Source organism: Malurus melanocephalus, unplaced genomic scaffold (assembly GCF_030028575.1).
Source record: "Malurus melanocephalus ecotype Western Australia unplaced genomic scaffold, MMel_1.1 scaffold_122, whole genome shotgun sequence".
Classification (NCBI taxonomy): domain Eukaryota; kingdom Metazoa; phylum Chordata; class Aves; order Passeriformes; family Maluridae; genus Malurus; species Malurus melanocephalus.
In genome coordinates, this window is record NW_026623354.1 from 1,858,105 (window position 1) to 1,874,734 (window position 16,630).

The 16,630-nt window shown below is 36.8% G+C and overlaps 1 protein-coding gene across 1 annotated transcript in view; it reads right to left on the minus strand.

Annotated features, from left to right (window-relative positions):
• Positions 1–16,630, minus strand: part of PDZD8 (PDZ domain containing 8) — a 49,699-nt gene that overhangs the window by 18,520 nt on the left and 14,549 nt on the right. The window contains exons 2-3 of the mRNA XM_057370301.1: positions 13,324–13,446; positions 11,751–11,853 (exon numbers count right to left, since the gene is read on the minus strand). Of these exons, the coding sequence (XP_057226284.1) occupies positions 11,751–11,853; positions 13,324–13,446 (226 nt within the window). The remainder of the gene's footprint in view (positions 1–11,750; positions 11,854–13,323; positions 13,447–16,630) is intronic.

The following is a 16,630-nucleotide window of genomic DNA, read 5'->3' on the forward strand; positions in this document are numbered from 1 at the left end:
TTTTAAAATAAAAAACTGTATTATTAATAATAACCAATTAAAAAATAAATCTTTACACTACATAAGACCCCTAGMCAACATTCATATTATACAATAGTCAAGATAAATAACAGCAATACTCAGCTAATGAAACTAAAGATATGATGGTGAAGAGGGGAAGTGACAAAATCCAAAAATGCTGTCAGCACCTACAGTGCACTCGTGCACATTCTGCATATCAGCCAAACTCTTTCTCTGACACAAGGCATTGCTTTCAAGTGTTTCTGACCAACTCATGCAGAATTCTCAACTGCTACTCTTTCCTTAATAAAACTTGAAGTTTACCTAGTAATCTGTAGAACTGCTAGACACCAGTCATCAGGAAAGCACATAGCAAGGAAAAAAATAATCTAGCTTTCAAAAGGAAGAAGAATTTCTTTCATAAGCTGGAAAGTAACGTTACCACCCAATAAAACGCAAAAATACAAAATAAGAAAGAGTACCAAGTTTCAATGTCGAAGATTTATTTCTTATACAGACAGAGGAGAAGAAAAAGGAATTTGCTTGCACCTTTCCCATTTTACCACAGCTTTGCTCAAAAGGAGGCCCAGGATAAAATCTGTCAAGACCCACGCAGCATTGTTCCCTACACTGCTCTTCCTGCAGCCACAGCAGCATTTCTAGAGTCTTTTCTATTGTAGTCTTAAAATAGGTACCTCAGCATCTGAGGAGTAATACACCAGGTTGAGGATTTGGCAAAATCAAAGAAGAACCCTTTGCTCCACTAAATTATTTCTGAACATGCAGAAAAGTGTGTATTGTGTCCAGGACATATTTCCAGTGCCTTTATAGTTTACTACTTCCATCTGTTAAAATAAATTCAGAAATACTCTGTAGAAGAAAATTTCTTCTTCTTCATGAGAATCAAGTTCTTAATTTTTCTGGTAAATCTCATTTCTTTTCATTACAATTATTAGGTTTGAGGGAATATTGCTTTAATAACCTGTCACAAAATTGTTCCTCCTAGCAGCTACTTTTAAARCTSGGGAATTAATTACAACTCTTGGTTACCTCAATCATATGCAACGAAGACTGTGGTTCCTTATGCACTTCTACACATCAGYTGGCAAGAATCTGAATGCCTCTGCTCACAAAGACAGCCAAAAGTTTGTTCCTAGTTACATTTTTAGAATATTTGCTATTTTAGATTATCTTCCAATAGCTAAAGCCCCAAGAACTCTAGTGGAAATACAAACATTTATGAAGCTTGGCAAAAAACTTGTTTAAAAAAATTTTGCTCAAGTATTGTTTTGCAAGGAATAAAAATCCATCACAGATGTTCCCATGTTTTGGCTAAACACCCGTTKTAGTCAAAATGAAGATTTTTAATACTACTTTCTCTCTTCAGCAGGTCTGTACCTCAGGTGTAATCTTGATGCACCCTTAAGAGGTTTTAAACTAAAACTGCCTCCAGGCTGGACTGCCTGCAACACAAGRAAGTTTATTCCATCTGCAGCCATCCCTACAGATACATTCTTAGGCTAGTCTGAAGACTAAATCAGCCTTTTTGTAAACTATTTTTATTTAACTAGTCAAAATCAGATAGCTCTGCTGCCCTGCCCCCCTTGTGTATAGTCTGTCATGCACGGTTTAGCAAAAGTGAAAATATAATTTGAAGAAAAAATACTTTTTTTGTTCAATAAACACTGCCTGGCTGTGTTCAGGAAGAGGGTCTGAGGCAGCCTTAACCTGGCGGGAGCTGTCACCAGATTACTTCCAGATTACTTCATTCTAAATTACTGACTCTAGTCTAGTAACTAAACAGATACCTTGTCCAGATACCATTTTAATCTTGTTTTGGATTACATATCTTTATAAAGAAATGCTTGAAATCAAGCCAATTTTTCTGCTGAAGCCAGCTGCTCAATGTTTCTGATAGTACAACCACGTATTTCCTAGGAGTTTCTCAAACTTGTAGATAACATACATTAATCAGGCACTTTAAAGACTCCCCACTAGCCAAATATTCACAGCTACTCTACACCCATGAGCTGATTTTACTRGCAGTGTTATTCTTGTCCTACTTCCTTTGCTCTGTGTTTATGCAGCAGAACTGGTGCAGGTATTTATCACTGCACATGGCCTCTTGCACCAAGCTAACAGTCACTGCTTGCTCTTTCTTACTGCTGTCCATCAGCCACAACTTTTTGGTTCAGGTCAGCCAAACCTGTGTTCTCTTCAGGCAAAACTTCCCATGGTCCCCACCTCCTGTGCTTTGATTTGAATTAAAAGTGCTCTTGCTCGTGGAACACTAAAGGTTCATTGACGGCAGAGGAAGCTACACCAGTGGGCACACAGTGGTGCTCCTAAACGCTAATCTAATGTGAGTATTCCAGGAGGACAGACCAGAAAGAGAGCCCAGCAAAACCTCCAGGACTATCCTGGAAGTGTGTGGAAGTCAGCTCTGAGGCCATACTGGCTTTAACAGGGACAGCCAAGCACCTTACTGTTCACTTTGCCTGCAAAATGTGTATCCAATTTCCAAACTCTTTGATTTATTTACATATACATGTCAATAGATCTACAGTCTATACATATATCTTGAATCCAAAAACAGAGTAATTGCCACATTGGTGTGTTTCATAATCCGCAAGAAGAGACTGCACAGCTCAAACAGAATTGGACTCCAAATTTCACAGAAATACCATGTGACTGAACAGCAATTCATARCTTAAGCAAGTTACTTGTTGCACAWTCAACCAGCTCAATGAAATCCTATGGTAAATGTGCATCTGATTTGAGAGCAGTGGAAATCCCTGGTTTGAAAGGGGGAGAGATTACAGTGGAGATGAACCACATGTTTGCTTGCATTGGAAGTTCTGAACACTGTAATCCTGTGCTCCCTTCACATGTAGCTCACATTGTTTTTAGTTTACAAGCTGCTATACAGAATATTCCTGATATATTCCCACAGATCTGTGATTTTACAACCATGAAACGTAGAAACAGATTTCTGCAATTGCTGTCTAAACATCAACTTTGTTATATATATTATATATATTATATATATTATATCTTATATATATTCTTGACTCTGTTATATATCACTGGAACTGTAAGTGCTGATGAATTTCAAGTAAGTCAATTCCAGTTTCGCAAGGGTCACTTATTGTGTTTGCAAGTAGCTGTATTTCTTAATGCATGATCAACTTCTTAGCCTTTAGACTTCCATACACTGAAGTAGAACAACTGATGTTTTTCATTTTATATATATATATATATTTTCTAAGTGCATGTAATTATATATGCACAACTTATGCATAAAAAGTGCATATGTATAATATATATGTTTTTTAGATGGATTTTATAGTTAGAACAAAAATCAACAAACAAAACACAAGAAATATTTCTGCATATCTACCTCAGACTTCTAAGGACTAAAAAAACCTGCAGGTTTTTTTTCCTTCCTTCAGCCAGGGAAATCTATAGCTCTGATTAACATCAAATAGATCTGTGGGTGCATAGACATGGTATTTGTTCCAAACTAAGCATCTAAAAATGGACAGGGATGACATAAGTATAGATCTGAATATAGTGACTTTAGCTTAAAGTATCTGTGAAGACATTCATAGTTCATAAATTCTATTTATCTCACCCAAACTCTGACGGAGGCAGCCTTTTACCAGATTGSATTAAGGGAAATGCTCCGTTTTCTCATGATGATTTACTACTGATCATTTCTGATCTGCAGGTGGCCTTTGCAGAGCATCACTCTRCTCTCTCTAACCTTAATACACTGGGTGACCTTTTAGTCATTTCATTTGGATGACGGGAATCRGCAGTTCCAGGTCTGATCCCCAAGGCTTTTCCAGGGCAATTGCTGCACTGCCCACTCACATTATTCTCTTATTGCTCTCTGCTGTCGTTACAGAGCTCTGGGACAACATGCACTGCACTGGCCTGATGAAATTCTTGCTTATATATTTTTTTTAATTGTGGAAAGTATTTTTAAGATGCTTGGTAASCATTAAGAATCACTTATTTTGCACTGATAATTATCTTAATATTCACTTTTTTTTTTTGCCTACAAACTGAGATTCCACTTCTGGTCTTCTACAGACATAGAACAGCCACAGTAACTGGGAATACAATAACAAGGGGAAATTTTAACATCATCAATACACCAAACACTGTTCTCATTCACTCTCTGTGGCCTCTATGTGTTGAGCTCCACCAGACATAAAAAAGACTCTTAGTACTGAGACAAGCACCTAAATTCTGGTTCAGCTTTTGACTGAAGAGGGAGAAAGAAAGAAAAAAAATAGTCCATTTGAGATAATGTTCAGTTAAATAATTACATTCTAGGAAGGCAAAATATAACACTTGTGACAACACTGCATTACCTTGAGTCCAAGAACATGAACTACTTAAATCATTTGCCTTCATAAAAATAGTTACAAATACATTAGAGTGTAYTCAGAATAAGGAATTCCTCTCACAAAATTAAAGGGTTTCTTTGCAGTAACTCAGTACATTTTATGCCTGGATTTTGACCCTCGAACCATAACATTTAAAATGACTAGACATCAACTATTTGTGGTGTATGAAAATTCATTTCTAACCCAATGAAGGGCATCTGACACCTATGTTAAAGAATGGTAGGTTAATTAGTTAAACAATTAATACTTATTTTATAGTTATTAATTAAGGATATTATAAGAAATCTCTATTCCAAATTTCTTCCTGGTATCCMGCCTGATGATGCTTTTGTATAATCTCATGTAGCTGTTAAATTTAGCTAGTGTAAACATAAAAATAGGAATCAGAACCAAGCAGCTGAGATTTCTTGTACAGTCTCCTGAGTAGTTATTAATGCAGTCCAAAGTTTATAAACAGCTGAAATGTTTATACTTGGAAGCAAGGCCAACATCAGATTCCCAAAGGCAGAATTTAAACATCAGCTGTTCTGTGACAGCTACAAGCACTTGCCTATCCTTTAACAATCTGCAGAAACTCCAGTGTAATTTTCTCTTCCTTAACTGCAAGATGAACTTCCAGATGATGAACTGCTCATGGCAGTAATGCTCAGACAAGTTACCAYTGAGCAACCTGCAGTCAGAAAAGAACAACTCTGCAACTCTGCACTGTGTCAAACCTGCACACATCTCACACAGATTTTGGAAGATGACTGGATTTACGAGAGCCTATGAGCACCAAGTGCCAGTACCTTGCCATTTCTGAACAAGTGTTTTTACTCACAGCTACACGCCTCTTTTCCATGACTTTTTACTCCCTCCCAGGAGTTTCCCTCTCTGGAAAACATTTTTGTTCAGTAATTACACATTCAAGCACAGAGTCCCTTTCTTCATTATTTTGGGAGACATAACTGTTCACCATTGGAAGGAAAACAGCTGTCAACATGCCCAACTCTATGAGGTCCTGATTTGGTGAGGAAACATCGCAACATCACTAAAATCCATACASATAAGTAAATTAGCTCCAATCCAGTTACTACCTCCTAGTAAGAACAGACCCCAATATCTCAATCTGAAAAGAAAAATCTGTATTAGGAAGAAGTTAACTATTAGGTTATCAGAAAAAATACATTTTTAAAGTAAATTGGAATGCTGAAGAGGAAAAAAAACTACAAACCAATGAGAATAGAACCAGCTTATTTTTTCCAAAGGTTGCTCTGGATATCTGTGTTTAAGCCCTTCCACTTCAGCCATGTGAGGCAGCCTCCAACCAAGCTGCCAGCTCATCTGGCTATGCAACTTTGCAATAGGATGCTACAAAATAATTTGAAAAGTCATTCCAGAAATACTGAATTACCCAGAAACCACTTTGTGTACTTTGGTCAATAAAACACTGTTATCTCTCTTACAATAAGCCATATTGTTTCTACAAACAAAGTTAGCTTTCATGCATCAGCCATCTATTTAYTTAGCAAGATCACCTATCACTGTAAATCAATTTCTTTGCAAATTAGAAAGACAGCTGCTGTAAAACCTACTTAAAACTCTTTACTGCATTCAGTATTTGGACATGCAGCAGAATAGATGACAAGAACAGAAGAAAAAACAAAAAGAGTCACCAGCTCCACATCTAGTGACACTCTGAAAAAGGCTTCACTTAGCAAACCTTTCTAAGGAAAATATATAATTTAAGTTTCACTTAATAGTTACATGAATTTAAATATGAATCTGTACATTAAAAAGTATGACAACAAAAGCTTACAACTGCCACTTAAACTGGGTACTGTCAGGATGACACGTAAAATAGTCAACTGAAAGGTAACTCATACAATCTGTACTACAGGTTGGCTATTACATGCGTAAAAACACAGCAAAAATRAGTGTTCTTTTCAGATCAGCTCTGTAAAAAGCATTACATAAACAGAACTAAGGAGGAAGCCTGAARTTTCATGCAACTTTGGTCCTAGAACAGTCATACAGAGAAATCTTACTACAGGGGATTCACCCAACACAACCAACTGAAAGGCTTGAGCCTCTTCACAACTATGTGATGAATCAGGAGGTCAATRCCATGTTTTCAGAGTTCAACTCCTTGCAAAATATCAGCTTGGAAGACCCCAGCTAGATAGACAATATCACCAACGGCATCTGCAATACAACTCAGTTACAAAATCTAATGGAGATTTCAACTGAAATTACGTGGCTTCAAATCAAACTTATTTCATGTATGGGACAAGTATCTGGTTGCAGAAGAACTTCTCTTTCTAAACCTGAGTACCATGAATTAGCCTGGCTGGCAGCTCTCAGAGTTGGGGATGTGGAAGTGCAAGAACATGAGAGTACTAAGCACTGCTCAGCACAGATTCTTCTCACTCAAGTTATTTATCCATTAATCTTTTCAACTACTAGTATAAATTTGAAACTCAGCGAGTGAGATTTGTTAGAGTCAATGGCTGCAGCACTCCAGGGAAAAAACCACAATATCAGATTTGGACATAGGRAGAAAAAGGTACAGGGAAGGGAAGMTCCAGACTTGGTTGCACCTGATACATTTAGTAGTGTCTGCTGCCAAATGCCAAAGTGCAGCAAATTCCACTTTCTGCCTGTCCCAGTGAGGATGTGAATACAAGGGGATGCAGTACAAGACAGCTTCTAAACGACTTCTCAGCAGATAAGTACCAGGTCAGACTGTGACTAGAATAATGACATTGTGTTCTTTAGAACCATCTGAATATAAACTGAAATAAACCCCTCTGTCAGTGGTGTTTTGGCGGGGTGTTTAATGTTCATATTCAACAGTCTCTAAGCAATAAAGAACTACAGTGCATTTTCACAGAAGGTTGTTCATTAAATCACAGTAAAGCTTTCTGAAGCCCCAAGTCAAAAGCTTAAATGTTTAGGATGAGACTGAAAAAATCCTGATGGCCTTCAAGTTTATTTGAAAGACAGATTACAGAATATTATGTAAGGCACAAATCTCAGAACTATTCCCCATTGTATTTACAAATATTACCAAGTTTTACAAGACCATGAATTTTCATAAAAAGTGACATTTTCAAAAAGCTTTTCTTGCTTTAATCCTCCTCCTTTCTTTTGATAGGATTAAATACTGAAATGGCAGGCTGTTAAATAAGCACAGTGAAATGYCAACTGTGAGGCATTTAACTCCATGTATTTACAAATTAACATTTCACAGTTGCTTTAAATTTTGACATTATAGTTCAGTACCTTGAGGCAACTCATTTCAGAAGGTGCTGGATTTGATTTACAATATTTTTCATTTTAGATTCATATGTTATGATACTGGAATACCTTTAAGTTTCCCTAATAAAGGAAATTTAGATTTATGAAAAGCTGAGAAATACTGCCTTTTTTTAATAGGCTGGCACCAACCAGCCTGGAGATCATGACCTATATATCTCTATGTATATACATGGACAAATTCAAAGTGCAATCTCAAAAATTCAAGTCTTCCCCTTGAGTTACTCTAGTGCTGACCACAATGTTCAGAAAGGACGAAACATCAAGCAGTATTCCTAAAAAAGCCATGGAATTCTTATCTTAATTAATTCTATTATTAGGTTGCTTTAGAGGATATTTGGGTGCTCCTGAGACAACTGCTGCAAGATTGAATCCTATGGGCGATTGGATGTGGCATTTTAGATCGAAATTTTTACTTTGCAGAATATGAAATGCAGTTTCAGTATYGCTAAAGTTAATATTTACAAATGGGATTTAAAAAAAAAAAAGTAATGAAAAACCCTACCAACAATAAAAAAATTCTTGTTTCTAGAAGCAGTAAGTAACTGTGGAGAAATATGAACCCGTGGCTATTCTTACAGTACCACCTCGGCCAACATAGTTGACACCAGAGTTTAAAGGTGTTTCCTCATAATTCCCTGGGGTTAACTAACTTGATTATTTAATGATCAATAATGGTTCTCTTTTGCTCCTGAATTTCTATAAAAAATAATTAAGAGAAACTCGGAACAGATACATTTCTGGCGTGCAGTTAAGCCCCTCTCCCCATTACTTTAGATTCTTAAAACCAATAAAAAGGACAAACCATTTCCAGTTTATATGTGCTTTCTGGGTATAAGAGTATCAGAAGATAACAATCTTGTCACAATAGTTTCCACAATTTCTAGAAAACTACTTTAGTTTTATCATAAAAAACAGTATGTAGGTCAAAGAAACATAGCTACAAAGATTTTCAGAGCAATTAAACAAGATTCTCACTTCAATACAATTATACTTTCAATTCATTCTTCTCTACAGAAGTGGATCCAGAGAAAAGCACCAGCATCCACAGAGYAGTCAAGGCACTCCAATCAACACAACAGGGTTCTTACAAAGTTACCTCGGGTCTCTGCTACTCATACTTCAAATTCATTTTTATGTCCATTCCTCTGCCAGTTCTAAAGAAAGTGGACTGTATTTTCCTCTTCTGCATACAGAAACTGATTTCTGCTGAAAAATCATGCTATTCTTTCACAACACTACACAGGAAGTCCTTTACAGGGGAAGACCCAGAGTCTCACCAAGAGAAAGAGGGCCCAGGGTTCACTCTAAACAGATGTGATCCAAGGGAAAATAGAACAATTCTTTTTGCCTGTAGAAATCAATCTGGTACTGCTGACTGGCAGTTCAGTGGACATAAGCATCCCCATTTATGATACAGCCTCGACTTGGTATCTGTGAGTATGTATCTCATTATTTACACAGACCTAATTATTTAACCATAGGACACCTGTCYAGTGATCCAATGCTGCTAATGCTAATTACTACATCCTAGCCATACATCATTTTTACRTAGCAATGCACTGATTAACATTAATTCCAGCAGCATGTACTATTAATTAACATATTTAAGAATGTTTACATGTTTCGCATGGGAATGTGCCAAATCACTCTCTAAAGTCCTACTGGTGTGTCAGATTTGACAAACATAAGCTTGAGACACCTTTGTATTGTAACAGACACTTCAATAATGCTCCAGATATATTCAATAATACAGCATCTTTTTTCAAATCAATTGTGACATCTGCTAATGTTCCATAAATTCTGYGATCAGATTAAAGTCTTGCCAAAATTCATTACAAAGTATTAAACCTATCTAATCTGTTATCACTACAACTAACACAATAAAAAGAATGAAAATGTCAAGAAGTATAGAAAGTTATGAGCWTTTTCCTCAGGAACATTGCAGAACATAGTCTGAATCAGGGGATGTTTTGTCATGCCTTTGTGAGGTTTGTATAAATTAAATTCTTTTAAACCATAATATCTTTTAACTTCAACTTTGCTTGCCATTTCACCTCCATAGTTTCCAAAGTTGTTATTAATTTTAACTTCATCTCGAGTACGTACTGCACATGTGAGCATTAAAATAAGGATTTAATATTAGAAAGATATTAAGTATTGCCATCAGCTGCCTCATGGTGAACTTTGCAATAGGGCTAATAATCACGATTAATGATGCAAGTAAACTTCCAGTTTGGAAAAATATTGCAATGCTTTTTCTTTATAACTTGCTATTTAACTATTCACACAGTCAGTATTTGTGAAAAAAAAACCCCACAGTTCCAGGGTTTATGTCTCAGCAATACTTCCTATTTTGTTGAAGACCTTTGGTAATATTCTTACCACTCAGTGAGATGTCCTAACATCTCGTAACTGAACTTGCAAATTTAACCTGATTTCCTAAGGGAAAGAAATTTCTGTGATTTCACTACATTGAAAAGCAAAAAGTTCTGCAAGTTGCTGATTTTCAGTTTCCATACCGTACCATATCAAGACTTTCAAAAGCAGGATCTTTAAACCAGGCCACCATTCCAGTGGCCTGAAGTTCAAGGTGGTTGGGCACAGTGAATTTTTCAGTGCCAGCTGAGGTCAAGATGCAGCAACTCAAACCAAGGAATCTCTGCTCTCTGGCTCAATGAAAGGCTGCAACACACATGCACAGAAAACCCTCCTGTWCATTGCAGGCCAGATTTCCAACAGCATAAGAAATTTTTTAAACTGTCATTTCAATTAAAAACCTGCTATTTCATTTTAGATGCCAACACAGAAGATGAGTTTAGAGTCTCTCCCTGAGTACTTTTCCAGTTATAAAAAGCAGCCATTTCACCTTCACTCATTTACTCCTACTGCCATCTGCTGTCACAAACACACCGGTGCCACAGCATCTGCTGAGTGTTTTTTCCTTTCTTCTTCTGTTGTTAGAGCGTAAAACAATGTGTTCTAACACTGCTACTCAACATCWAAAAATAATCACAAACTACTGTGTCCAGAGGATTGTACCACTAAATCCAGGCACTTGCCACCTTCATTGCCAGAGCAACAACCCATGCATGGTTTTATACACATATGAGATGTTGTTCAGCCATACACCCTTTTAGGCAAAACATAATATACAGTAAGCTGGAAMCAAGGATCACAGCATTTGTTACAAGGATTTCAGAACCAATGTGAAGKGGARTTTAATGGTGGAAAAATGAATGAGSGGTTGAAATTCTGGATTTTTGCTACTCCAGTGGAAAATGATGCTGGTCTCCAAACACAACTCCAGTCAGATGTAACAAAGGCACAGRCTAAAGCCAGTAGCACTCAGCAGAGGGTAAAATGCAGGACAGGAACTTTTGTTCCAGTGATTTCTTTACAAGAAACCAACTGTTAACATGARGTCTTTTTAAAGCTTCGGGGGTTTTTCTTCAATAACAATGTTACTTATTGCTCAGCACAAGCCCAATTCAATTTGATTACTAACACAATATCACTCTAATGTAAAACTGAAAGGTTCTTTCATACATCACAACCTTTCTTTGAAGAAATAAAAAAGGTCATTCTCACACTCACACACCAAAAAAAGGCAGTAAATCTGTAGGCTGTATGCTGCTAAACTCGTGCTATCAAGTGGAATAATTACTGAAACACTACCTTACAATATTGGCCAGGCAAAGACAGATCAATCTTAAGTCTTTCTAAACACTGCCCCACCCAAATATAACAGGACTATAAAAMACATATTTTACACTATTTGTGTCAGTGCAGCTGGCCAGCTGACAGTATATTCAAACCAGGTACAGTTTCAAGCACAGTTGTGATAACTGAACGTGATATTATCTGTACATGCCAATCTGACAGTGAATTAAAAAGTGGTCTGCAGAGTTTTGGTTTTGGCTTTTTTTTTCCTGTTATATCACCCATTTGATTGCCTAAAGACACACTTTCTAGATAATGTATMAAGAGCATAAGACAAACTGCAATATGCAAAGATGACACCCTCTTTTTTACCGTTTTAATAGAACTTCTTGATTTTTCTTCCCAAACATGACTGCTCAGCTCCATTGTGCAATGAACATTTGTTTCTCTTTCATAGGATCCAAACATCAGTAACCTGAAAYAGAAAAGTCAGGATTGTAAGGATTGTAATACCTTTAATCTGATATCTGGGATATATGTAAACTCCATCTTTCATTTATACAGTGTTATTAGTAACGTGTACACACAGAAGCCCACACAGAACAGATTCCACAGGCACAGCCTTTCACCAAAAGAAAGACACTGCCACCCTCTAGTGGAAGAACTCCAAAAATATAAAATATAACCATTTTTAACTAAGGGGTTTTTTTTGAGTCATCTGATCAGCATCTGTGGCAGCTGAAAATACAGAGAGGTCAGAYGATGATGTCAAACTGAGCAATCTGGGTTCTCAATGCAAAGAAACTCAAGAGTCGATGCTGCACATTGTTTCAGATGCAGAAAAGACATTGTTTAAAAGATTGCTTTCCAAATCAAGTGGAAGCGAAGTGCAAGGTGGTGATTTTGGCCCTCTTATGGTAAAAACAAATGCACCACTGTGCTGAAARTGAAGAATTGCTACGAAAAGAGATAGAGTTCCCTTACTCAGTACAGGCAAAGGAGAAATGCTCCTGGTGGCCAAGAAATGCATTCATATAGGATCCTTGGATCATCCATAGAAAACATCACAAAGACAGCAACACAACAGGTAAGCAGGAATTTTATCACAAAAATATARCCAGTGCTGTCACTGCACAACAAGCAGAAGAGTATCTTTAGAAAATCCAAATAAATCCGGATAAATCACGTTAGTGCAGCAAATACAGTTCAAATGGTTGTACAATACTACAGAAAAAAAGTGCAAAGAGGAGTTGATTTGGGAACACAAGCAATTAAAAAACAGGTTAAAAAAAAGTCTTGCTGCAAAGCAGTTTAGTTTATAAAGAGCAGAACTGCAGATGACTAGATCAAAGCCTTAGSACTACTTGGATAAAACCTAACATAAACCAAGAGGCCTGACAAAACACCCCCAASAAACCAAGAGCCCACACACTTACTCTCCAGCCTTGAAGAGACTAATTTTCTCTTCAATGAATGAAGGAAACAGATTTTCTTTCCATTATTTTGTTCAAGACAAAGACAATAAATAATGCCTTACAAAAGTGATTTGGATTTCTCTAAGTAAGACTCTGACTTATTTCCCTTTGCTAATATAACACAGTAATATAATTACAACATTTATACTGTTCTGGAAAGAGACTCATAATTTGTGTGCCAGAAAAGCAGAACAAGCAAATAAGAAGAGGCACARATTAGCTTGTGACCAGGCAAAATTCAGAAAGGCAAAGGCTTGCATCTACACAAAGCAGAAGTGCCTCAAAGTAATTGCAACTTTCATCTGTTCGTTTTTACTTTAAGTAAAGCACACTTCTTGGTTAGAGTGCAATCACAACATCAAAGCAGCCACTTTGTGAATCAGAACTGGCCTACAGCTATAATTACTACAAACTGAGAAAACACAGGTCCTTGCTTAGTCACGAACRAGCAAAAGTGCACAAAAATATACCTTGTACATTCAATTAATGTGACTTTTAGTCGACCTTCTGTCAATAGAAAATCCTGTAAATAGAGGTCTCGATCTTCATATTCTTCAGGTGGTGATACTTGAACTGGAAAAAATGGCTTGAACCTGAAAAATACAGAAGAAACTTCTCTTAATTCCAATTACATAAATTACATTAACACAAAAATACAAAAAAAGGTAACAGGACTACATTGAACCTTTAACACCCTTTAAGAGAAATACTACTGTTCCTTTATATTCATTGGTCAAAAGGAATGAGTWGGAGCAACTAGAGCTTTTTGAATGCAGCAGACTGGACAATATAAACCAAGGTTGCTTCACAGGAATAGACTGAGTTACATTTATTTACTGGAACAAGTAATTTTCAGAAAGTGGGAAKCTGGTAAAAATCAGACAGTATGTTTATGATTGYAAACATGATTTAACAAAAGAGCCCTATTGCAGTAAATCTTACCAGTGAAGATCTTACCAGGTCTTCTTTAAGTTTATTTGCATAAACATCACAACATAGAAAGATGAAATACACTATGGCACTAAAGCTTACAAGTTTTTATGACAGTGCTGCTGGTGCACCCTAACAAACAGTTCACTTTCATTACACAGATTGATGCTTCTCTCACTTCATAAAAAAGTTTAAGTTTTTCTTCCTGGTCAGTCTTCTTCAATAAAAATAAAGATACAGGTATTCTAAATATTTGCCCTTGAGCTTTATTTTTCTCCCTGCAGCATGTGATTCACAGGAAAAGCAGTTCATGCTCAAGATAATGTGTGTAAAACAYTGACTATCTCACCACATAATTCTGTCTCTTTGATTAGAAAACGCTGAATTATAAATACCAATTTGGTTTTTAAGTGATAGTGCTCCGGTGTTGGACACAGCCCCAGTCTGAGGGAAGGAGGGGGAGAGGCTGCACTGCTGCAGCCCCATCACATGGCTACACACAGGCAATCCCAACAGCAAGGGCCACAACCCTGCACAAAGGAAGATATCACACGATCTGTACTGAAGTTTTTGAAAAAAAAAATTAATAAATAAAACCCTCTTGTAGGGCATTCCTTCTTTCTGTCTTTATTTATTGCTCTCATTTCCTAGCACTGCCTTGYGCCTTGGTTTCCGTCCTCTGTCACTGACATTGCCTCCCAGAATTATTTGTGTGGAGACTTACAAATAGCAGGAGAGGAGCAGCACAGCCTCCAGGATGTCACTGCCATTTCATGAGAAAGAAGTCTTTCATAAGCATGGYTTGCTCAACCATCAGAGGCATCTGCTTGTCACATTTGGAGATCACAATATGTTCAGGAAACAGTCACATGGAGCTGAACTGAAAAGTTTCAGAAACTCAAATAAATAATTAAGGGTCCTTTAACTGTCAGCACACTCTTTGGGAGGGAGCTCCATGCTCTGATTCAAGACACTTCGGTTCTGTACAAGCAACAGCCTCGTACAGAGCCATGAGAAAGACATTTCTTTTGTTCTCTTTGTGAATAAACACAACTCAACACTCCAGCTATTTTCCTGAAATCCAATTCAACTTCTAACTTTAATTTGGTTCCAAGTTTCTCCCTCATTAACTCCTTCATGAAGAAATCCATTTTGAAATGTCACATAAAAAWTATTCAGCTTTAAACAAGTTATTCTTTTTTGCTTTTTTAAGTCTTGTGCATGACAAATATGAGGCTACTAAATCACTCTGGCCACCGTTTAGGTTTCGTTATACTACAAACCAACTCGAAACATGTGGTGTGCACGTACTGACTGGTCTGGTATTTTACTCATAGTCTTCCTTTATAGTTCTTGAATTACTAAATAGCAAGGATCACAAGAGTAGGGAAAAAAAAACCAGCAGGATGACCCCACTATTTTGGCTCTACAAAACTTAGTACCACTTCAGGGCTTGGCCACCTCCCCACTCCCCACCTTTCCAACTTTAAGCACAAGTAACGGTACCCTGTTCCTGTTAGGAACCATTTGATCCCCTCAAAATAYAGACTTAGCCCAGATTTTGTTAGGCAGAAAAAGAAGAGTTAGGCAAACASACTGGAAAATAATGCCAAGTTTTGAGTGAATAGATAGTTGTAGGTTTGAGGATTTTTAACCACAAACTGGTTAAAATTGGTATCAACAACTGCCAATACGCCTCCTCCCAAAATCAATTAAAGATAGTTTGATGCTCTCATGGAAAACTGACAAAMACCATTTTGAGCTACAGTGACTTACTGAAACAAGATTTCTGGCACTGAAAACAATGAAGGAAGAGCATCCATCAGCTCTCCCAATTTCTGCAAATACCATGCTTAGAAGTGTTGGTATTTCTAAGGTCTTTGGCTTATGTATGCACACATCCTGCAGCCTATTTAACAAGAACACAAACCTGGATAAATAGCTTTTAAATACCAAAATAAGAGCAAAGCAGAAAAGCAAAATAAGAGACTAAAGCATTCCAAGTAAGGATGCAACCATATCCACCTCCACATTCAAACCAAACCCATCATCCTCTAGTGACTTCAGAACAAAGTGTTAGTACAGCACACACTGCAAGCCTTTGCTGCAACACAGAATAATGAAATAATCCCCAGAAAAAGCCACTTTCCTTGCTAGATCAAGACAATGTTTACTACTTTTTGATTTCTATTTTCAAAATTTTTTTTTTAATTTATACAACAATGAATTAAAAAGGAATTAGTTCTAAAATACCAGTACAGTTATATACAACTTTATATAAAACAGCAGAGTATGAGGGACTTTGTGCAACACTAGTTAAATTAAAAGGCAGTCTCAACATCATGTTTAATTTAATTTACAACAAGCACTTATGCTCACATTCTAATCACAACTGATTTGCAAAATCCCTTGCAAAAAAATGAACACATCAATTTCCATTGGCACTAATAACGTAYAAAGAGCTAAATATCCCACACTAAATGCATTTTTAATGTTTGAGAGCTGCTCTGAAGCCTTCCAAATTTGTATCATAGCACTTATCTATTTAATTTACAGATAGTTTGTACGTTTCCAAAATTAAACATCAGACAAATTACTATTTCCTCTAGATTTCAATTACATACAGGGAACTGAACTGTTGTCAGAATATTTAAGTACAAGACAACACTATTTATTTGGAAAAACTTTCCCTGTGGGAATTGGTGAATTTATACAGATGGTGACTCCTGGTAAGACCGTTCCTTTGTGTTCTAAAACCACACACAGGAAATCCACACTCCCAAGAGGGTCAGGCATCACAGGCTCTCCCATCTTTTTCCCTATGGCTGGAAAAGCCTAGGAGCTTCC